Source organism: Alosa sapidissima, chromosome 7, assembly GCF_018492685.1.
Source record: "Alosa sapidissima isolate fAloSap1 chromosome 7, fAloSap1.pri, whole genome shotgun sequence".
Taxonomy (NCBI): domain Eukaryota; kingdom Metazoa; phylum Chordata; class Actinopteri; order Clupeiformes; family Clupeidae; genus Alosa; species Alosa sapidissima.
In genome coordinates this window covers 14,960,273-14,985,539 of record NC_055963.1, presented here as the reverse complement: position 1 = coordinate 14,985,539, position 25,267 = coordinate 14,960,273, and the positions used below count along the sequence as shown (strand labels likewise).

Below are 25,267 nucleotides of genomic sequence, written 5' to 3'. Positions count from 1 at the left end.
CATATGTTTATAACAGTTTGTGGATATTACCCTGACTGAGATATTCTTCTGTTAAAATGGAAATTAAAGTAATGTTTCAAAGTTAAGTTTGCACGACAGCAATAATGTGCACTCATGTTACATGGATATTATTTTTTGACTAAGGTATTCTGCTTTTATCATATAGTAAATTTCTATATGTAAAATCATAACAGGCTGCTCTGTTCTTTTGTGTTGTCGTTAAGCCCGTGTTTGGATAAGCCTAGTGCGTATGGCCGGTGCGCACATTTTATTTTATTTTTTGAGTCACATCCAGGGGTAGTGGGGGTCGCCAGTCTCTGGCACGGTTATTCGCGGGTTGAAACGTTTGGGAACCCCTGGTCTAGACAGTGGAAGTGGTAGCGTAGTGGCTAAGGAACTGGGCTAGCATGCAGCAGCCTGAAAAGTTTATCTTTTGTATTTTTATAAAGTTGCCTCTGTATACTGTATTCGGAAGAGAGCAGAAGTGGCTGTCGTTATGACTTGGTTATACAGACCTACAAACACCTTGAAATCAGGCTAAACCTTTAGAAGGAAGTGTTAAAGAAACTGCCAGACCACATAAACTGATAGTGGAGTGGAGTTACCAAGATGGCTGCCTAAAAGGACTTTGATGATGCTGATAATCCAAAGGGGGAAGTAAATGTATGGCTTGGCTTGATAATTTACAGAAACTTGGAGTGTAAATCTTCACTGGCCTCAGGATTTCCTGCCAAAGATTTGTTTCGATTCGTTTTCACGATGCATCTCGATGCATCACGATTAAATGATTCTCAATGCGTCATGCCCTTTGATTTTTGATTGTTTTTCATTACAAGTAGGCCTACACAGTTTTGATCTAATTTTCCCTTAAAAGTTATTAAGAGGTGAGAAACACTACATAATAGGGAGACTACATAAGTTGTCTCCCTTTTCAAAGAAGATTATCAAGAGGTGTATGTCTAGACGTAATACTGTGTAGCCCCTTGCATTACAAATAGGCTATAACTTGTAATTGCTTTCACATTAAGCCAAATTAGGTGCAACATACAAAATATAACATGGTATAGCTGGCTTAAGATCAAGCATGTTCATCCATAGTCAAAATCAAGTCAAAATCATACACAGAAACTTATGTGTAGCCTGTCAAATGTAAAAGTTATTGGGGAAAAATAGTAGTCTATTTAGCTAATATGATAAAGGAAGTAATAGGCTACAAGAATGTCTAATCTGTGATGTGAAAGCGCTATAATGCGTTTAAAATATGACAATACTAACTCACTGCACCTGACTATCAAGACCCAATAGATTGTGTAGGCTATTCATGGGAATGTAATTATTCAATAGATCTATCTGTAACTTACCTTTTATACACTTCATATCTGTGACTGTGGCGAATGTGATGGAAAGATTTGCTTAGTCTGTGTTTGAAATACACGTTGTCTCACCTGTATGTCTGTCATTACAGGAAAATAGCAGCTGATTGAATTACTTCTTGGAAGGGTGTAGTAGTACATGTGCAAAAGAAAAGGAGAACCAGTAAACTGGTTGGATGCACGAATCAGTTTCACTTTCGTTGTGTTGACTTTTGGTGTGTGCTCCCCGAATACCCTTACCAAATTCTCCTACTGGTAGTTAAAAAACAAAATAGCCTACATATTTTCCGCGTAGATTATTAACATTTCTGCATCAATGCATAATCGTTTTCTTTCACATTATGATGCATTATGAAAATGATTATTTTCCACAGCCCTAACAGAAACAAGAGAGTTAGAATGGTTGTCATCATGGTTGTGATTTCTGGTTTGCATTAGTGATTGCCAACTACCACTACATTGAAGCATGAACAAAAAAGTCAGTTCCTGGAAACAAATAAGATGATATGTAACCCCCTCTTTATGCCATGTCACACCTGGTTACATCTCTATATCGGAAAATGGGCGATTCACTCATAAGCTACACTGTCACTCTGGGGGGAAAAAACAGACTATCAGACGAGCACCATGTCAGAGAACCTACTGCATTCCACAGTTCCTTTTTAGCTCCTGTCTCCCACTGTCCCCCTCTGACACTCGCTTCAACAGGCACTTCAATTATACATCGAATGAGGCGGCACTGCACGCCAGGGAGTGATCAATATTTCAACTCTGCTTGGAAAAGCTATCCCAGGGAAACAGCTGGCTATGGCATTCCCCCTGTTATGGCATTCTCCTACTCTAGGGAATACCTTCCTCACCCTCCAGCCCCACAGTGCTCAGTAGGAGTTCAGGGTCTCCAGTGTTCTGAGTTCAGGGTCTCCAGTGTTCTGAGTTCAGGGTCTCCAGCGTTCTGAGTTCAGGGTCTCCAGCGTTCTGAGTTCAGGGTCTTCAGTGTTCTGTAGGAGTTCAGGGTCTCCAGTGTTCTGAGTTCAGGGTCTCCAGTGTTCTGAGTTCAGGCTCTCCAGTATTCTGTAGCAGTGCAGCGCAGGGCATAGTATATCATTATACAGTATATACTAAGAAGTATTTATTTTTATATTTAAGTGACTGGCAGTGGTGTTGTGACTGTCAGGACCTAGGCAGCTTATTTTAATATTTTCTTCTTCAACAATGTTCTTGCTTTCAGGCATTCCTTGTAACATGTAGCATTTTATAGTAGTGACCAATTACATCACAACAGTTGACTCTTACCTATGTCCACACAAACACAATTGAAAAGCATTTCTTGGAGCATGTGCATAATAGGGCAGTCTCTTGCTCCTTAATGAGCCCAAGTGGTGACCACCCTCCACTTCCTCACTGCAGGAGATGACACCTTAACAGGAGATTTACTCAAGTGTTTACCCCTCGCCACCACTGACTAATGGCTTGTTGACAATGCTGTGTTGAGTGTAACCTCTCATAAGAATAAACATATGTTGTTCTTGGCAGAGCACGGCCTCAAGCTGTTCTGCCGCCGACACAAACCTGCCCCTGTGGCGTGAGGGGGGCACAGCACGCCGCGTTGCACAGTTATGTCTTTGTAGTCCTGCTACAAATTTGGCTTGCTAATTTTTTGACGGGTAGAGTGAGAAAAAGAAAAAAACGTTTTGGAGAGAGGCTCAAGCATTTTCCTGTGGAGAATCAGTTTGTTTCTCTGTGGCTGATGTATCTGTTGTGTTGTGATTTTTAATTTTTTTTTTCTGATTAGTCTTTTCCAGGATATGCATACATTGCACATTTACTGGTTCTGTGCCTCTCATATGTACTTGGAATGTATGCAAACTGGAACCACAGAATTGTGATAGCGCTATCTTCAATCTATTTCAATCGAAACATCAATACACAGGTGATGAAGTCACCTGAAAACTAGTTTATGTAGAGGCCCTCTCATGTACAATAGAGGGAAATTGCATGCCACATTTACATTTAATAAATGCTTTATTCCAAAGTGACTTAATGTTATATATGGGGATTTGTGCAGACTTTGGGCTGACTTAAAGGCAGCGTTAGAACATGCTGTGTTATTACTACCTCTGAAGCATTCGTTGCATAATATTGCACTGCTGGAAGAAATGTATTGCTATCATAATGGATTATCAGAGGAGAACACAAGTGCTTGTAGACAAAGATTCAGCAATGCAGGGCGTTTCATGCCACCTTTCAAGCAGAGGTGGAATAATCACGCCCTAATGTGCTCTTAGCGATTAGATGTGACATTTAATACAGCATCTAGCTACACCTACAATGCTGCATGAAAAATATATTGGTTTAAACTTGAGCCATGTGACAATTTACAGTAAAGCATGCTTGCTGATTTTGTAGCTATGGCAACAGTGAAATGAATGTATTAGTAAATAGCTGAACAGATTATCGTTCAAAAGCATAACTACCTGACCCTAAACATGTGAATCTTCAGGATTTCTCTTTACACCACCTATAATGTAAAGTATTGTATCCAAAACATAATGCATGGATGTTATTAATGGAGTAGTTTATTGTCAGAGACTCTTCACATCCACTTCCATCACCTTGACAACTCCTGCTGAAAATAATGGCCGTCGTTATGTGTGTCGCGTGACTCGATTGTCGTCTCATGTTATTAAACTGTCTTCGCATGCCGATGGAAATGAAAGGTTTGTTACTGCGGTGACAGCCCAGTATTGTTGGGGCTGCTGGGTACTGCTGCTCAACAGAAGTAGAGTGAAGCGGAAACGATAGTGGCAGTTCTGCAAAGATGATTTGGGGAGTAATGATTTAGACCACATCTTTTATATTCTTGTGTCGACTCAGTAAGGCATAGTGACAGCTTGGTGGGAGAGATGCACAATGGAGAAAGAGGTGCAGGACAACAGGGGCTTCTGAAATTGGAAATGGGCCGTTTTACATTTAGTTCCAGGGATATGAGGGTGAAAATGGACTGCTTACTGCATGGGATTGCAAGTTGACAAGAGGGATTTCCATCCGCCATACAAATCATTATTTCTACTTGGGAATAAATATGGGTAGTGTATGTTGAGCCTAATTTGCCTTTTCAGCAGAGTGGTTCAAATAGAGTTCAGTATGAGTAAAACTGCTTTTTTTGGGTCAGAACAGCAAAATGACTTGTAAACAAACTTAATGTGTTACTCCGTATCATAAATATTGTATGAAACTCATTTTGACGTTGTTACATTTTTATACCATTTCTTGTCAGATCTTTTCCAAAAGGCCAAAGCTGAGACCCAAGAATCGACTTTCATTCGGTTCCTCTTTTTCCTCCTGCAGTTTTCCAGCACAGGAACAGGAAAGTACTTACAGGAACTAGTCCTGTTAAAGTACTCTCAGAGCAGCTTTTGGAGGAGATATAAATAGTAACTTCAAATTAGGTACTTCTGTGTTATGTTGAAACTGTTGATGAGACTTGTAGTGATAGTTGATGCTTAATGGTTTAACACAGTGTGAAAATAAGACATCAAAAATCAGTTTTAAAACCAGCAGGGATATGTGTTTAACCAGAAGTTGTGTGGTGGTACAGCAAAATGAATGATTGCTAATTAACCTTGGGAAAGTTCTGATGTTATCTAGAAAATCTCTCTCTTTTAGTAGTCTCTGCTGCCACTAGGGACATTTTATATTTCACTGTGCTTTGATCTGAGGCAATATCACAATCGAAGAACCAAATTATTAGGCTGTGTCAACTTGTAGGTAGTGTTACGTCCCAGTTAACCCTCCCGGCTCGTCAAACCCCCGTAAACATGTGTGTGGAGGGAAACGGGAGCAACACTAAGTGTTTGTGTGTGTGTGTTGTGTGCGTGAGTGTATGTAAACAAACCAAAACCAAAAGAAACGGCACCAGACAGATTCCCCAGGTAGATGGAGCTTACCTCGTCTCACGGGGACTGTTCTCAGGGCCGCTGCCTTCTCGCGGAAGAGCCCCGCGGTTCTTTGTCCTCCTTCCGAGGATGTGCAGTTTTTAGTTTGTTTAAAAACTTTGGTGTATTCCCAGGTATTTCCCGTGTACAAGTGTGTGCTGGCGTTGGCGTAACCCGGTGTGGATACTAGGCAACTCGGCGACGTACTGAAAACAAAACTATATGGCTAGCCAAAAACAACGCAAAACCCGTCGCTCATTCAAAGGGACACCCTCCAATCCTGGAGAAACTTGGTAGGCCTCCGGCTGATCACACCAGGCCAAAAATACGAAAGAACCAACATCCACCGCCGTCTTCAGAGTCAACACAACTCTCCATTGCGAAACGCCATGTCCCCAAACCCCAACCAGCACAGGTGCCCTCGTCGCAGTCAATTAAGGGTGTAGCCCCACCCCCTGAGGGACCGTCAGCCACACGTAGTTGTTGTGTAGCAGGTGCCATTAAAAATAAACAAAACAATCAGTATCAGTGTGTATCTGGGTGTAGCTTATGTATTTTCGTAGCAGTAGTTACTGCAACATGGTTATAAAGCCAAAGACAGAAAGGGACAAGTGTTGGGCTGTTCCTCTAAACGTATAGGCTTTTTCAGTGTCCCTCAACTTCCTGCAGTGGAAAGGCGCATACTACATATACAGTTCTCTCATATACAGTTCCCTCATATACAGTTCCCTAAAGTTCCCTCATATATAGTTCCCTCATATACAGTTCTCTCATATACAGGTCTCTCATATACAGGTCTCTCATATACAGTTCCCTCATATATAGTTCCCTAAAGTTCCCTTATATATAGTTCTCCGATATATAGTTCCCAGTTCCCTCATATACAGTTCCCTCATATAATGTATAGTTCCCTCATATACAGTTCCTTCATACACAGTTCCCTCATATGGTTCCTTTGAGCTCCTCCGGTTGATGATCAGTGTCTCTCTCACTTCTCTTCCGGTGGCGCTGCTCTGCTGGCGACCCGGATTCTGCTCAGTCTGTCATGTGTTATTTATGCTGTGTCTGTCTTGTGAGTGTTTTGATTGGATTGTAGGCATTGTATGCAGCGTATGAGTCCAAGACAAATTTCCCTTTGGGACAATAAAGTAGGCTAAATATATATATCATATACTGTATCATGTCATATCATTAATCAATGAGGATGTGAGGGCGGTGCTGGGGCAAAGATCATGGTCTGTCACACTGAGCCACTGATTGTCCCCAGTGTTCAGTGCTGACAGAGGTCAATAGGAGAGTTACTATTATTATGACCGCTGCTAGCAAAGCGGTCATATAGGGATTGTCAAAGTTTTTTTTTTTTTTCTTCTTCCTGAATTTTTGGTCAATGATACCCGGGACACCGAACCACCGGGGCACATGAAATTTGGTGGGTATGTAGCCCCACTAGACTTTACAGAAAATTTTTGTTTCGTCCCCGGGGGCCACTCCCCCCCCGTGGGCCCCCCGAACCGCAAAAAAGCAGTTTTTCCTAAATAACTACCTGAACCGTGGCACGGAGGATGAAGAATCTTGTATGGTATGTTGGTCTCAAGGGCCCACATCAACCTGGCCCATAATCACTCATTTGTGATTTGCACCCCCCGGTAAAAAAATGAAAATGCAATATTATTCTGCTTTAATCGCCCCTCTCTTCAGTTAAGATGTTCAGAACTGCACCAAATTTTATGTGTATGATTGACCTGGCATTCTCTGGGGGTATGCCAAGTTTCGTAGAATTTCATCCATGGGGGGGTCTAAAAAAAATTAGGTTATGTGTACATTTAGTGACTGTACACTCATTGGCCTGTAGATGGCGGTGCACACATATACACATGCACACACACACAGGCACCCACATACTATCGGTATTAGAACGGTCGATACATAATTACAAATTCAGTAGGATTAAAAGAAAGCCAAAAATATTCATCATCATCATCATGGCTGCATTTCCAGTATTAGCGATAAGTAGTCATTTGTCCACTAGATGGCGCGTCGTTGCAGTGAGACGTAATTTTGTTGGAAGTTAAAAGTGGGTTGGAAAAACAATGGACGCTTCCTACAAGGACTGTAGTTTACCAAAGAGAACGTCTAATAAGGATAGGACGATGTTCACATGAAATGTAATTCCCATTTCTTCTTGAAGCCGGAATAAATCTGAGGATGTTTATCGGACATGCTTGGTTTTTACTGCAGGTACGTTAATCTTATAATATCAATAAGGACCTAGGTAATGTTACCGTTAGCGTTGGTTGAGTGATGGAGGCCAATTTGATTGATTGCATTTGTAGAAAACTATAAATGCGATTATACCAAGCAAATTGATAGCAGCACTGTAATTGTATCTTTCGACTGTCATTTGTTGCACGTGCTACAAAAATCATTCTGTGCAATGGAAGATTTCCCAACGTTACACCGGTCTGATACAGTTTTGCCTATACATGCGTGCGTGCAGGGTGTGAGAGGGGAATCGATGTGCTTTGATTCCAGCTTGGTAGTTGTAGTCTGTGAAATTAAAAAGCACGTGTGTGTGAATATCCAAACAATGACACCTTCATTTCATTATGGCTGCTTTAGCAACGCACCTTAAGCTACTGTGTAGTGGGTCCCATTTAGAAGTGGCTACTTAATTCGCGCTTTCCTTGACTCATGGAGCTGCGTGAATTTTATTACAACTTTTCGCCACGATATGGCAGTTTAAGTCCGCTTGATACTGGAAGGCGTAAGCCATTGGTTTCCAAAGGAGATTTTATTTGTGTCGCCAGCATAGCCTATTGCCAATTTATGTTGTAAATAGGCCTACCTTATAAGCCTTAGGGAAGCTAACAGCTTTCTATTAGGATCTAGTTTGTGTGTGTTGTGTGCGTGAGTGTATGTAAACAAACCAAAACCAAAAGAAACGGCACCAGACAGATTCCCCAGGTAGATGGAGCTTACCTCGTCTCACGGGGACTGTTCTCAGGGCCGCTGCCTTCTCGCGGAAGAGCCCCGCGGTTCTTTGTCCTCCTTCCGAGGATGTGCAGTTTTTAGTTTGTTTAAAAACTTTGGTGTATTCCCAGGTATTCGACTGTCATTTGTTGCACGTGCTACAAAAATCATTCTGTGCAATGGAAGATTTACCAACGTTACACCGGTCTGATACAGTTTTGCCTATACATGCGTGCGTGCAGGGTGTGAGAGGGGAATCGATGTGCTTTGATTCCAGCTTGGTAGTTGTAGTCTGTGAAATTAAAAAGCACGTGTGTGTGAATATCCAAACAATGACACCTTCATTTCATTATGGCTGCTTTAGCAACACACCCTAAGCTACTGTGTAGTGGGTCCCATTTAGAAGTGGCTACTTCATTCGCGCTTTCCTTGACTCATGGAGCTGCGTGAATTTTATTACAACTTTTCGCCACGATATGGCAGTTTAAGTCCGCTTGATACTGGAAGACGTAAGCCATTGGTTTCCAAAGGAGATTTTATTTGTGTCGCCAGCATAGACTATTGACAATTTATGTTGTAAATAGGCCTACCTTATAAGCCTTAGGGAAGCTAACAGCTTTCTTTTTTTTTTTTAACTTTATGTTTATTGGGTAAAATTACACATTCATATACATCAATATGACATTTTCGTTTTCAAATACAAAGTTGTTTACCACATCTGGTAACCCAATATTAAACAAAAAGGAAAGAAAAAAAAAAAAAGAAAATAAAAGGGGTTTAAACAAAGAAAAGAATATCTCACACACCAAAGACAAATAAGTAAATAAATAACTAAAAATGCACACACCAAAAATAATGTACAAGGTTAGTCCAGAAACAATGAGTCCAGTTGCTACATTTACCATTATACACCATCTTTGCACAGCATGACATCTGACACTATTCCTGACAATTAAGTTTCCCAAATATGCCTAAGTCCCATCCTCCTTCATCAGTTCCAACCATGGTGTCCATCGTTCCAGAAACTGTGCTTCTTGTAATCTTAGTTTATAAGTTATATTTTCCATTATGTAAATTCCTTTAACTACTGACTTCCATGTCTCACATTTTGGGGGGTCTGTTTTAAGCCAACTAAGTGTTATTGTTTTCCTGGCTGCTACAAGAAGGATATGTAATAAATATTTTGTCTTGCCATTCATCCCTGCATCCGGAACATCCCCAAGAATGGCCAATACTGGTTCCCTAGGCAGCTGAAGGCCAAATATATTATCAAGGAAATCAAATATCTCCCTCCAAAAGTTATTTAAGACAGGGCATTTCCAAAATATATGGGAGTGATCTGCTGACTCTTCCCCACAGTTCCTCCAACATGCACCTGTTCGGCTGGGATCCATTTTAGAAAGTATATGGGGGGTTCTAAAAAATCTGCTAACTACTTTCCATTGGAACTCTCGCCATATGCCAGCATTGGTAACTCTATGTATTTGCAAGGAAATATTGCCCCAACTCTCCTCACTAATTTCTATTTCTAGCTCCCTTTCCCATTTATGTTTAACATGTAGAGTGTTTGTTTGCTCCATGCTAGATAGCACATTATATAAATTAGAAATGGGTTTCCCTGTATGTCTTCCCTCTTGAATCTTCATCAAGTACTGCTCAATCGGAGAGCCCAATGTCCTCAGGCCATCCCAGGTAGGGTGCTTGAGTAGAAAGCTCCTTATCTGAAGATATCTAAAAAAGTCTGATCTAGGTATATCAAATTCCTCAACAAGTTGTTCAAACGTTTTTAACTTCTGAGTCTCAATCAGCTGATGGACAAATGTTAGATTTAAGTATTTCCATCTTCTGTATCCCACGTCTAATTTTAAAGGAATAAAATCTTTGAGATACTCTATACTTGACAATCCTGATATGTCGCCAGGCAGATCAAAGGTTCGCTGTACCTCTCGCCATGCATTAAGAGTAGTTTTTGACCATCTGTTCAAAGTATCTTCTAAGGATTTATTCTTGGTAAATGAGGCATATGCCAGTGGTACCGAGGAGCAGACTGATTTCTCCATCTCTAGCCACCTTGTGTCCACCTTATTTGTAATCCAAATGGTTAGTGCCCGTAGTTGACAAGCCAACCAATACTTTCTCAGGTGGGGGAGACCCCATCCTCCCTGATGTTTAGGCAATTGTAGCACTTTGTATTTTACTCGCGGGCGTTTTCCCTGCCAAACAAATCTGGAGATGAGACGGTCTAAAGTTACAAACAAACTTTTCGGTGGTGTAAGGGGCAACGTTTGAAAAAGAAATAGCAGCCTAGGGAGCACATTCATTTTAATACTCTCTATCCTACCTGAAAGTGTAAGGGGGAGCACAGTCCATCTACTAAGATCAGCAGATATTTTGTCCATTAATTTAGTATAATTGGCTTTATATAATTTATCTAAATCATGGGGAATGGTAGTGCCTAAATATGTAATACCATCCTTAGGCCACTTAAATGGGAGTGATGATCTAAGATATTGTGTGATAAGTGGATTTAGTGCCAGAGCTTCTGTCTTATTGACATTAACTTTATATCCTGAGAGGTTTCCAAATTTAGTAAAACAGTCCATTAGTCTAGGGATTGAGTTTAAAGGGTCTGAAATATAAACTAATATATCGTCTGCATATAGGGAGATTTTGTGTGTTTCATTGCCAATTTCAATTCCTTTGATAAGTGTATCTTCTCTTATCATCTGTGCTAATGGTTCAATGACTAAAGCAAAAAGGAGTGGTGAGAGAGGGCAGCCCTGGCGTGTTCCCCTATGTAGACCAAAAGGTTGTGAAATATGTCCATTAACTCTGACCATGCTTTGTGGGGCAGTATACAATAGCTGTATCCATCCAATTAGCTTAGGGCCAAAGCCAAATTTATCCAAGGTCTTAAATAGAAATGGCCATGATACACGGTCGAATGCTTTTTCAGCATCGACAGCCAGTGCCATGCAAGGATAAGCGTAGTTTCTGCTGCCTTCCATAACATTAAGCAGTCTTCTAATATTATCTGGTAAGTAGCGACCGGTTATGAACCCTGTCTGGTCAGGTTGTACTAAAGTATCAATAACAGACTCCACTCTTTTAGCTAGTATAGATGTTAATAATTTACAATCTGTGTTTAACAATGCAATTGGTCTGTATGATGCGCAATCTGTAGGATCCTTATGCTCTTTAGGTATTACTGAAACTATTGCTTCCCTCCAAGTTAAAGGTAACTCCCCTCTCTCAAAGGCAGAGGAGAATGCTCTTTCCAAAACTGGGCTGATGAGGTCAATGAAAGTTTTGTAAAATTCGTTAATGTATCCATCTGTACCTGGACTTTTATTATTCTTTAGGTTTCTAATAGCATCCTCAATTTCCTGTTTAGTAATCGGCCTGTCTATGAACTCAGATGAAATATGATCTATTTTAGGTAAGTTTATGGAATTTAAATAAGAATCAATTAATGTTGGATTGCCATCAGTGTCTTTGTCTGAGTACAAGTCTTTGTAGAATGTTGCAAATGTTTCTGAAATCTCATCTGGCTTCGTTAGGAATGGTTTGCCAGGGTCGTTACTTTTGAGTTTTTGGACAGTAGCTAGACTGCATTTTCTCCTCAACTGGGAAGCCAGGAGACGACCCGCTCTATTCCCATGCTCATAATATTTCTGCTTCAGGAACCTTAGGTTTCTTTCAATTTTTTCAGTCAGGAGTTCCTCAAGTTCCTGTTTTGCCTGTTTGAGCTTCTGAAGATTTTCAGTGGATGTATTTTCTTTATGTTGTTTTTCAAGGTCATGTATTTGCTTTTCCAAATCATTCTGTTTAGCTTTCCTTACTTTTTTTATAACTGAGGCAAATTGAATGATCTTTCCCCTTAACACCGCCTTTGCACCTTCCCAGAGTATAATTGGGGACATATCTTCTTTATCATTAAATTCTAAGTAGAGGGCAAACTCCATTCTCAGAAAAGCCTGAAATGATGGCATCCCCAACAGAGAGGCATTAAGCCTCCATCTGCTGGAGGACACTGCCTTTCCCACATCCCAAACCAATGACACTGGTGCATGGTCTGACAAAGTTATGTTATGGATTTGACAGTCAACTGCTCTATATGATTCATTTCTAGGCATAAAAAAATAATCAATTCTAGAGTAAATTGAGTGGGGGTGTGAGTAAAATGTATAATCTCGACCCTTTGGGTGTAAATGTCTCCAAACGTCGATGAAAGCAAATTCCTCACAACAATTGTTTAGTGTTCTACTCATTGTTGTTGGATGGACAGAAGACATAGGGCTCTTATCCAAAAGCGGGTTTAGCATGGTGTTGAAATCCCCTCCAATCAGTAATATACCTAGTGCTTTCTCTAATACTAAATCAAATATGGCTTTCACAAATTGTGGGCTATTATCATTTGGGGCATAAACATTTAACAAAGTTACCCAAACTCCACTTATTGTACCATTTACCAACACATACCTCCCCTCTTTGTCTTGAAACTGAGAGTCAAAGCAGAATTGAAGCGATCTACCTATCAAAATTGCTACACCTCTCCTACGTCCAGATGAATGGGAAGAATAGAAAACCTGTGAAGCCCATGATTTAGTCAGTTTCTTATGTTCAGCATCGGATAAGTGTGTCTCTTGGAGGAGGGCAATATTACAGTTCATTCGTTTAAGTTGGTCTAGTATTTTCCTTCTTTTTATGGGGTTATGCATGCCCTTAACATTATATGTAACTACTGTACAGCTTGACATGTTGGGATTTGGTGTATATCAGCTTGAATGCAGGAAACATTGCAACCGTTGTTCTTAGGCATTTTACTCCAAGGTGTGTGCGTAACATATAAAAGTGGTAAAAGAAAACAAACAGAACTATTTACAGGAACATGAAAAAAAACAGTAACTTCCACTTGTTGACCCATGCCTTTATGAGTCAAGATCCCTGCCTCCTACCCAAACTAAGAGCAGTGACAGAGAAGGAAAGGAGTGACCAGACCGTCTGAGTCTGGGCCAATACTGTCTGGTGTTAAGACAGTAACGCAAGTTATTAATGAGATCCTTGCGTTAGTTTTCCCCTGAAAGTCCTTATCGGACTACCCACTATTTCAATGTAGATGCTAGTGGATTCACCAAAAGGTCCAAGTTGTAAAGAGTATTATGAAATTATTATGAGTAGTAAATTATCAAATGAAAAGAGAGCAACCTTGTCTTAACTCTCTATCCCCAACAAAAGATTGTTCGTTAAGGGTTAATGTCCCATCTTTTTTTTTTTTTTTGCGCCTGGAATTTGTCCACCGTGCTTGCAAATAAGTCTATACTTTTGAGAATTGTTCCAACATACTGTTTTAAAAATAAAGGAAATAACCAGAAGTAACAGGATAATGGTGGCAAAACATATTAATCTCTGCATAAGTCCAAATAAACACGTGAAAACCAGTAAGGCACCTCGTTATTACAGCATCTCGTTATTAGCGCACACAACCTGAGAGTCAGTAAGGCTGAATGTCTTTGTAAGGGGTCCTATACCTCAACTTAAAGTGAATGACAAACTTACTTCATGTCTGACGCTCTCTACCACTTCAAGCTCGTCGGATATTTAACTAGAAAGGGCTTCAATATCTTTCACCAGGGTGCGCGATATCTGCTCTCCGCCTGGGCGAAACTGGCTCATCCATCCCAGCTGATGTAGCTCTTTATCCATAATTTCGGCCTCCGACAATCTTACGTCGATTCCCAACTGCTTAAGTCGTTCTGCGGCCTCCCACGCTGAGTTGAAGGTTACTTCTCCGTCGTCCAAGGTAACTCTCAGCACTGCTGGGTATGATGATCTGAATTTAATGTTGCGTTCCTTCAGTTGGCGTTTAATCTCTCCATATTCCTTGCGCTTACGCTGCAGTGCTGCTGAATAATCATTGTCCAATGTGATACGGCTACCCTCAAATTGTATGTTTTTCGTATTCCAACCTTTATACAGGATGCGTTGTTTTGTTTGAAAATGAAGGAACTTCACCACAATCGATCTGGAGGAGTTGGGTTCAGTAGGCTTTGACACAAGGGATCTGTGTGAGCGCTCGATACCTAGATCTTCTTCTGCAGGGATATCCAGAGCCTTTTTTAGCAGATTTGCCGTGAACACTAGCATATTCTCATTGCCCTCCATTCCTTCCTTCACCCCATAGATCCGTAAATTGGACCTCCTCGAACGATTTTCAATGTCCTCGCAGTGTGCTTCCAAGCGGCGTTGTTTGCGTATCATGTAGGATAGTAGTCGGTCTGTTCGAGCTCCCTGGTCTTCTATGTTGCTCACTCTGTGTTCAACTTCATCCAGTCGCTTTTCACACCCTCGAATTTGTTCATTCACACCTTTTAAGGACTCCTCAATCTTCTCCAGCCTTTCCGATATGTCCTTTCTCATTCCTTTCATCTCAGTCAGAACTTCAGCCATCAGCTCACTTGCTGCGCTGGCTGCTTCATTAGCTACTGTTGCGCTAGCCTCTGGAGTGGCCGTGGATTTATTAGCTACTTCGTTTCTGTTACGTCTGTTTTGGTTCATTTTTATAGTCAAAAGTAAAGACAAAGTAATACACTTACTTATAAGTGAGAAACCACTTTAAATAATTTGTAAACTGTGGGTTAATAGTCCTAAGGTCGGCAGCTCAATTACCAAGCAGCCATCATGCAGGGGGCGGAAACGGAAGTCCAGCTAACAGCTTTCTATTAGGATCTAGTTTGTTAGTTACAGTTTTGTCATAACTCCCTGATGCATTTTTGCATTTAGAATAGCCAGAGCGTGGATATCTCAATCGGAAAATTAAACAATATCGGGTGCCTATGGACTAGGCTGGGTGAACCCAGCCTGACCTGCCCGCTATTTATTTTTTGATTTCTTAAAAGATTGAGCTTGGTCTGGTGAAAGCCAGACTAGCCATGGACCTCAGTTACACAATGCAAGGGAACATGAATCAGCCTATATTTGCACGAACAATAACGTTATATATAATAAATAACATTATGCTGATACCTTTTGCTTTTCCCAAATACAATGTAGCCTACAGGTGTAAGTGACCTTTCATCAATCCAGTTGCAATGGATGCAGGGATGGATTACTGCACGGGCCTACCGGGCCCAGGCCCAGGGGCCCAAGGGGTCAGGGGGCCCTGAAACCCAAGCCTTTGCATGGAATCATTGCCTCAATATCAACAAATCAGGATGTAGGCTATGAATCTGATTGAATTTAGTATTGGCCATGCCCAAAATGCACCAGCATACAGGAAATCACATCAAACAAATTAAAAAAATTCTGGGGGAGGACCCCCAACCCCCCCTCCCACATATATGAAAATAAGTGGGGGTCCCTTAATACATCTGGGCCCAGGGGCCCGAAAGTTCATAATCCGCCCATGAATGGATGAACTGTGATTAACTGCCCTACTTGTGATTGTTTAGAGACTTTAAAGGTTTTATAACAATGCTACATCTTCTTTGGCTATTCTACAATCTATTCACCTTTTCAGCACCAGTAGGCTACTTTCTGTGCAGCCGCACACACACACTCAGGCATGCCAAACAAGCATACACAAAAGTTTCAAGAGTGGGGGATGGAGTAAAATATGGAGACAAATTGAAGTGTGATTTATTTTCGCGGAACGGATGTACAGGACTGAGCGGTGGTCATATTTTGTACCGCTATGCAGTACATCTAGTAATATATTATAAAAATGTATATATGAGAGAGAGAGAGAGAGATAATAGCACACAATAGCAGCTACATTATGTACTTTTCATTTGAAAGTTAAGTTCAGTGACCTACTTGTGGCTAACTGTAATGACTTTATTGAGGGGTCTGAGTTGGTGATCAAACTTTAAAGAGCACCCCAGAGCTGAGACTGTCCTGCTGAAAGATTTATGTGCCAAATTGCTGCTCTTTTGCAGTGTGGAAATGTTGAAGATGAGGCAAATGAATGCAGCATCTGTAACCCCTCCCAACACACACACACACACACACACACACAAGATACAACAACCAAACATGTACAATGTTGCGTAGAGCCTTTTTGCGTGAAATTAAAATATGTTCACCCTTTAACTACGCTTGAATGATCACATTTGCATAAAAAATGCTTATAGTGAATATGTAAACGAGATAGAAAAGGTTTGCTAGATTACGGTAAAGGGGACAGATATTTGGCAGACACTTTTATCCAAAGCGACACAACAGCATCAGCAACAGACTCAACAGCAGGTTCAGGAGTTCAGGTCACCACTGGTCAGGTGCCGCTGCCACTGCTCCATCACGGCTGCAGATGACACCTGAGATTAGAGAATCAGTGTTGTTAGTAGGTTGAGGGTTACAGGGCTGTACGTGCTACAGAAAATCCATCTGCTGTGTGTGTGTGAGACAGAGCCGCTTGTTTGTTTGTTTGAGGTGTGTGTGTGTGTGTGTGTGCATACTGTACTTCTGTGTGAAGGGAATTGATGTGCTTTGATAGTTTAAATATCAGAATATCAGACTTAAATGTCTGTTTTCTTCAGTATTATTGTGGCTTTCAAGCTAAACACAGACCTCCCCTCCCCCCTAGGTGGTCTACTTCCACTCCTCGCTGTGCCTGCCCTACGTGGTGGCGGTGGTGGAGCTAGTGGAGGTGGTGTCTCTCCACTCCCAGCATGCCACAGGCTGTGGCTTCGGGATCCTCCCGCTCTACTCTGGTGCCACAGGAACGCCATCGCTATCTGGAAACCAAAGGTTTGGTGTAGACACTAGACACAGATGTTCAATCATACAATTCTAGCTACAATATGTCCACATTCCTGCAACATATACAATAAGGCCACATATTTTAAACATCCCACTCGAGTTGCCTTTAACTTCAGCATTCAGTCTCAGTTTTTTTTATGGGAGCGTTCACACGTCTGGTTCTAGTAAAACGTCAGATCTTTTCTTGAAATATGACACCCTACTTGGTAGTGTTTACTTATTGACATTGTGTGACATATCATGCACATCATCACATTGTAAAGCTAACATGTTGTTTTTTCTCGCAGGATGCCTTTGTACAATGGGACGCCTCGGGCCTTGCTCCTTCCCAGTGTTCGAGATGTTGAATGTGAGTGTCTCTCCACATATGACATAACACCTGGTTTCTCACCTCTTTCATTTCACAAGTGTCACTCTCACTGATAGCCCAGCCACTGTGGAGAGAGATTTGTCTCAAAATGATTTGCGCATACAATGATCCACAAATATTCCAGGATTTACAGGCATTACACTCTCCACAAAGCCTTGGTGAACCCAGATGAGCCTGTTAGCAAATTCGAATTTACTCTGCAGGTCCATCTAGAAACGTTCTAATTGAAGCTGATTTCCGAATCACAAAACAAACACAGGAACCAATCACAACCGGCATGTTGACAGACAGATGAGTACAGTTAGCAATGATTTGTACAAGTACATGCCTATTTGTAAATATACATTTGTAGGTACAAATAGTACAAATATTGTATACTTTTTCTATGCATTTCTCCTGAAATGTCATTTGTAAATCATCATCATTATCAATGTCATTTGTAAATCTGCAGTAGACCTCCCCAGAGGAGCTAAAAAAGCAGCCATATTTTGCCCATATATGGAATCCTGGACCAGAGCTATTTTCTCTATAGGACTTTCTCTGTAGGAATAATCACACGTCTCTGTCTGTAATGAAGTAGCCTTAAATACGGATGTTTTGCATTGCATATTTTTTTTTTTAGAGAAGATGGACAAAACAGTTGTCTCCTTTATTTAAGTGGTCCAGTATCAGGATCAAATGGGAAATCTTGTAACCACCAAACCCATTTATACTCCCCTGAAAGCAAGTTATATCAGAATACTAAATCTTTTGAAGGGAAGCCCATAAAAAAGTATTTTCTTCTCCCTCCCTTCCTCCCTCTCTTTCATCTCCCTCCGTTTTTTCTCATTTTTCCCCAATGCTCTTGTCTGTTCCCCTTATCCCTTTCTTTTCCTCCCACACTCTCTTCTCCTCTGATCATACAGAAGTAATTTTGCATGCACGGATTTGTAGCAGGGCCACTCTGAGCTCTCTGCCCATTGGCTAACACAGTGGTTCTCAAACTTTTTCTTTCATTCCCCACTTTGATCAAGGGGGCATTCTCGAGCCCCACCCGTCCCTCATCGCTCTAAGAAAGTGGTAGGTCAAGCTTAAGATTGTCAAATTTATTTAAATAATGACAAGTTCTAAATATATCCTCTTCAACAGAGTTAAAATCAGCTGGTGCTGCAGATATAATACAATACATAACACACATATTTCTGTTTTCCAGCAACATATTAGGAAGCATAGGCCATTTTACAGCATTGTACAATATATTCAATGAAATACCAACATGCTGCATTAAATGGATCCATAATCCAGTCATACTGAGCACTGCTGGTTGGGAAATATTTTTGAAATAAACTTTGCAGGGATGTGATGTAGGCCTACTGTTTAATACATGGGATCACAAGAGTGGCTCCCAATCAGACGTTTCAGCGATTTCGCTCAGAAATCTCAAAGGCATAATACTGTCGCGATCGAGGCGCCTGTCCCATTCTCAAGTTTTTTTGGTGAATGCAGTAATCTTATTTGCTAGGTGAGGTAGGTGCTTGTCTTTGCCTTGTAACTGGACATTTAACTCAAATGTATCGCTAAGATATATCAAATATATCGCTAAGATAGGCCATCTTCGTCAAGAAATGTTCATTAGTGAACGTGTTTGCAGATTCAAACATGCGCTCTTCCTCCAAGAAGAGGCGACTCGGAGCTCAAACACGTGCGACAGCACTTTACCTCGGGAAAGCCACCTTGCCTCGCTGTGAAACAGTACAGCCTTTTGGTTAGCTACCATCTCTTCGCAAAGTGCGGAGAATAGACACGCTTTTAAGGGCCGCGTTTTGATCAAATTCACCACTCTCACAACAACGTTCAAAATCTCATGTAGGTCGGGACTAACTAAGCTGCCTTGACACGAGCGCTTCCCTGTGAATAACACAGTGCGTCCATTGCGCATCCGGTGCTACCTGGGCCCAGGCTACAGATAAAAAAAATAAATAAAAAAACTCCTGTTTTTCACGTCAGTTCGCGCCCCACCTGGCATGTCTCCGCGACCCAGTAGTGGGTCGCGACCCACAGTTTGAGAAACGGTGGGCTAACAGATGTTTGGGGCAGAGCGTCCTTTTCTCTTTCTATCTTTATCTCTCTTCATCTCCTTATCTCTCTCCATCTTTATCTCTATCACTCTCTCCATCTTTATCTCGCTCTCTCTCTCTCTCTCCATCTCTCTATCTCTCTCCCTTTTCTGTCCCAGTCCTGTTTGAGTCCTCACCATGCACAGACACAAGCATGTGTAACCTGTCACTAAGGCCCCATCTTCACGATTTGTGTTCAGAAAGTTTCACGTCCAAACAGCGTCTTTTTCAGAAACATCCTTGTCCACACGGAAACACAAAAAATGTGTGAAAAGGCTGTAGTACATACATTGCTCAACCGACGGCCAAGCTGCAGGAGTTTTGGGCTATAAAGCGTTAACCACATACACTGCTCAACCAATGGCCTACCTGTAGGAGTTTTGGGCTATAAAGCCTTAACCGCATACACTGCTCAACCGATGGCCATGGATGTTGATTTATATTTAAAGGTATACTATGCAGGTTTAGGTATTTTTGGCGAGTTTAGAGCTCCCTCTAGAGCTCTGATGTATTTATGTGTTACTCTGCTATTCTAAATAGCAAACTTCTCACGACTTCTCCCCCCTGTACACAAAGCAAATGCTTTTGTTGTGGAGGTGAACAGGCAAAAATCTCCAAAGAGCTATATTTACTGACAAGGTAATGTTTCACAATTCTCCCGAGTTTTGGTGGGGCGCCGCTCTTGGAAGTTGCATGGCTGTTTTTTCTCGGTAGGGACCTGCTACGTCTATGCTGTATACAGGGTTCCTACGCAGTATGGAAAACCTGGAAAAGTACGGAATTTGATTTTAGTAATTTCCAGGTCTGGATAAGTATGGAAAAAAGAAACAAGGGTATGGAGAAATATTTGTGTTTCCAGACTATTGCATTTGCAGTACTAATCACTTCACTCGGGTCATAATGAACCATTCTTACTGTTGTGTAGCTTAACTGTCAGTCCCCATCATCAAGATACAACTATGATACAACTAAGATACACCTAAAAATGACGCAGCTAAATGGACTTTGATGGATATTAAGTGTCATTTTTTAAGTTATCCCAAACCAGAAGAGGCCGCAATGTCGAGAATATGGTCAGAAAAATCTACCGAGAAGTTTGGAAATTTGAGTATGGAAAAAGTATGGAATTTTGAAATGGAAAATGTGTAGGAACCCTGTGTATAGCTATGCTAAGTGAACGATTCACCTATTACAAGGTCGTTTACCATCAAATTGGCTTCATAAAGGTGAAAATCTTGCATATGTGCCTTTAAAGATGGATAAACTTCATGTAAAACAGATTATTCAACAATATTTACGTGGAGTAAAATAAATATAATATGTAGTAGGCCTTCTTTAGTAGGCCTTTTAGCTGCTATGCGGCTCAGCTGTGGAACCAACTTTCGGATGACATTAAAAAGGCCCCAACTGTAGCCAGTTTTAAATCTAGACTTAAGACCAAACTGTTCTCAGACGCTTTCTGCTAACTGTGCCGAGTTACAAATTCTGAATCTGCCTCGATAATTATTCTACTTTGTCTTTTATTACTTTTTTTACTACTTTTGCCTTTGTTTTTGCTTACTAATTATTCTTTATTTTTAAATGATTTTACCTTGTGTTTTATGTTTTCTTTTTATTATGATCTTTACCTTTTAACTATTCTTTGACTATATTGCCCTTCTATGCTTTTATTTGTTATTATCGTTTGGTTTTGTTTATGTAAAGCACATTGAATGACCTCTGTGTATGAAATGTGCTATATAAATAAACTTGACTTGACTTGACTTGACTTGACTTGACTTCTAATAGCTCCTGTGAAATGTTATTCCTTGCTTTTTACTTTGCAAATTCCTTCCATTGGAACAACCAAACGCAGCACAAAAGTCTGGCATTTTTTCTGTTGCTCGCATCCATAGCTTATTTAGTCTGTGTCAAACAGTCTAAGGTGACGCATTTTCATCAGGACAAAGATGGCGGTGGCACACACATGCTGAGAAGCCAAAAGCGACATCTAGTAGTTATCTATGAGAAGAGACAACAACAGCTGGAGCATTCGTGTCAGACTGGCATTAGAAAATTACGTTTTCAATTCAACTGTAAAACTAATATAGTTAATTTCAAGATCATGATTTGTGACAGCTATGCTTTGGTCATTTTACGTATGGTATTAGGTCTGGTGTAGAGCAAGTTACACTGGGAAACTAACATTAGCTTGCCATGCTAGAGCTAGAGAACCCTGTCCTTGCAGTAATGGTAACTTAACCGGTGTGGTTCTAAGGTAGCTACAAGGGGTAAAGAAAAACATTTTAATATGACAAACTGACTGACAGACACAGACTGTTTGGGATGTCCTGCCATGTAGATAAGGGGTGGAGCTGTGTCATCAGGACTGTGACCGCAGCGTTTTCAAAAAGTTGCGTTTTGCCTTTCCACACAGCAACGCCAGGGCAGTGTTTCAAAAAATTCCCACTCCGGAACCCGTTTTCAAAAAAGTTTGTTTTCAAACACCTAAAATGCTGTTGGCCGAAACTATACAAACTTGTGCTTTCACCAAAATACCAGTCATTGTTTCTGAGTGGACGGGGCTTAGGTTTAAGATTACCCCTAAGGACCTAAACTCAAGCTTTGAGAAATGCAAGAAAGGTTTGCAAAGCTAGATGTCAAAATTGTGCCACAATCATAAAGGCTTGGCCCCGGGCATGGCCCAGGGACTCAGTAGCGCCCCCTTAGGTCATTGATCCAGTGGTTGGCACATACTTTCAGCTAGACACACCAAATTTGGTAGGTGTGTGTATCTCCCCAAGATGAACAACTTTCGTAAGTACAATGCATTAGCCACACCCAACAGGAAGTGAGGTATTTGGGATTTTGTGCGGACTAAAATGTGATGAATTGTGATGCCAAAAGAGGTGCTTCCCATTGGTAAAAACACATGCAATTTGGCACACACATCAAGAGGTACCGTGAATACATAGGGGAAAAGCCTTGGCACTGGGCTTGGCCCAGGAACTCTATAGCGCCCCCTTATATCACTGTGACTTGTGGTTGGCATATAGTTTTAGATACACACACCAAATTTGGTGAGTGTGTGTAACTCCCAAAAACAATCAACTTTGTATTAACATGCCATTAGCCACGCCCACAGGAAGTGAGGTAATTGGGATTTTGTGCGTTGTGGACATGACCAATTTTAATGTACTCATCCTAGACGGTTGATCCGATTCATGTGAAAGTCGGTATACATGATGCCAATATGCTTCTGATTCTAAATTGTGAAGCTTTTTTTGATATGTTGACGAAATGGCGAAACTATGAATTTTAATACCCTTCCACATAAACAATAAATGTGTCAATTCACCATGCATGGCTTGAAATGTTTTAAATTTCACAGGTTATTGAATATCATGGTAATGACAATATTCACAATCTCATAATCCATATTTGGCATAGCGCCACCCACTGGCAACAAAAAGAATGACAAGAACACTGATGCCACATGATAGATTTGAACATACTCCTCCTAGACGGTTTGTCAGATTCATGTGAAATTTGGCAAATATGATGGCAAGATGATGCTGATGTTAAATTGCGAAGGGATTTTTGATATGTTGTAATATGTCATGATTATAATATCTCACCATATAAACAGGAAATGTGTCATAAAGTCACAGTGCATTGAATGAATGATCTGAAACTTCTCAGGTTAATAGATATTATGATTATGATGATATCCAGACACCCAATGGGCCTGCCTGGCATAGCGTCACCACCTGGCCAAGTAGGCAATGTACCAGAAATGGACAATGCCTTAAGTGATTGATCTGAAACTTTATAAAATATTGGATATCATTATTGTGATGATATTCACATGTATAATTCACATGCCTAGCATAGCGCCACCATCTGGCCAAGCAGGAAATGTGTCAGAAATGTTCTATGCTTTGAATGAATGGTCTGAAACTTCTCAGGTTAATAGATATTATGATTATGATGATATCCAGACACCCAATGGGCCTGCCTGGTATAGCGCTACCACCTGGCCAAGCAGGAACATGTGCCAGAAATTGGCAATGCCTTTATTGATTGATCTGAAACTTTACAAAATATTAGATATCATTGTTGTGACGATATTCACATGTGTAATTCACATGCCTAGCATAGTGCCACCATCTGGCTAAGCAGGAAATGTGCCAAAAATGTTCAATGCTTTGACTGATTGATCTGAAATTTTGTGTGCCAGAAAATAAAATACAAAAACAAATAGCACACACATCAAATATGTACATTTCACAAACGGACCACGTCGGGGCCTTGTTGGATTCCGAAATGTCACTGGTTGTGGCCCGCAGGTGCTCGGGCCCGCCATTGCCGCGTGCGGCTATATTAATAATCTTGTAATAATATTAGCAATTACAACGATAATTTCACCTTATTGTATTTTGTTATATTTCGTTGGAGGGGTCATATGCAATTTGTCTGAAGGGTCCTTGAGTGGTTCTTGAAAATACCATAATACTGTATGTGTTATGCAATGGAATAACCTTTTCTACTCCTAGTAGCAGAGCCATTTTGTATTTGTGTGCATATGTGTGCAATGGAATGGCATTTTGACAGAGTTTTTGTGTGTTTTTGTGTGTGTAGTGAACAGGCACTTGACAGTGATGGATGGCGTTGAGCTCCTCTACTCCTTCCAAACCCACCCTGCCCTCCTTCCCATCATACATCTTTTCCCTCAGAACACGCTGGTGTCGGGTCATACAAGCATCCCTGGGGTTGTGCAGCTGTCTGACAGCACAGGTACAAATACACACACTCTCTCTCTCTCTCTCTCTCTCTCTCTTTCTCTATTTCTCCCTCTCTCTCTCACACACACACACACACACACACACACACATACTCACACACGCACGCACCCTCACACACGCACACACACACACACTCTCTCTCTGTCTCTCTCTCACACTCACACACACACACATAGATAGAAGCATGCATGCTCACAAGCACAGGTTTCTCCCCTCATCCACCCCAGTGTAAATGTGGTGGTCTGTATGGGTGCTTCAGAGGTCCTGTTATAAATGTGATTATTGTGACAGGGAGGAGTTATGTAAGAGAACTCAGGAGGGGGAGGGAAGGGGGTGTCTGTTCCCCCACCATCACAGGCACATAACAGACCAGCTCTTTCACCATCACAAGCACATAACAGACCATCTCTCTCACCATCACAGGCACATAACAGACCATCTCTCTCACCATCACAGGCACTTTACAGATCAGCTCTTTCACCATCACAAGCACATAACAGACCATCTCTCTCACCATCACATGCACATACAGTAACAGACCAGCTCTCTCACCATCACAGGCACATAACAGACCATCTCTCTCACCATCACATGCACATAACAGATCAGCTCTCTCACCATCACATGCACATAACAGATCAGCTCTCTCACCATCACATGCACATAACAGACCAGCTCTCTCACCATCACAGGCACTTTACAGATCAGCTCTCTCACCATCACAGGCACTTTACAGACCAGCTCTCTCACCATCACATGCACATAACAGACCATCTCTCTCTATCATAAGGACATAACAGATCAACTCTTTCACCGTCACAGGGACATAACAATGCAAGCCTCTCAATTTGTGTCCGGTGGTGCTGTTTCATTACTCCCTTGCGTGGTCAGACTGGAAAATGGGGCAGCAGGTAGGAAGAAGAACTAGGTGGTGCCTGGACTGATCTGTGTCAGGATAAGGGCTGGTAGCAGACTTCTT

At 41.2% G+C, this 25,267-nt stretch overlaps 1 protein-coding gene across 1 annotated transcript in view; it reads left to right on the top strand.

The window, feature by feature from the left end:
• Positions 1-25,267, top strand: part of nphp4 (nephronophthisis 4) — a 97,505-nt gene that overhangs the window by 11,836 nt on the left and 60,402 nt on the right. The window contains 3 exon segments of the mRNA XM_042098550.1: positions 16,863-17,026; positions 17,326-17,387; positions 24,125-24,280. Coding sequence (XP_041954484.1) covers positions 16,863-17,026; positions 17,326-17,387; positions 24,125-24,280 — 382 coding nt within the window.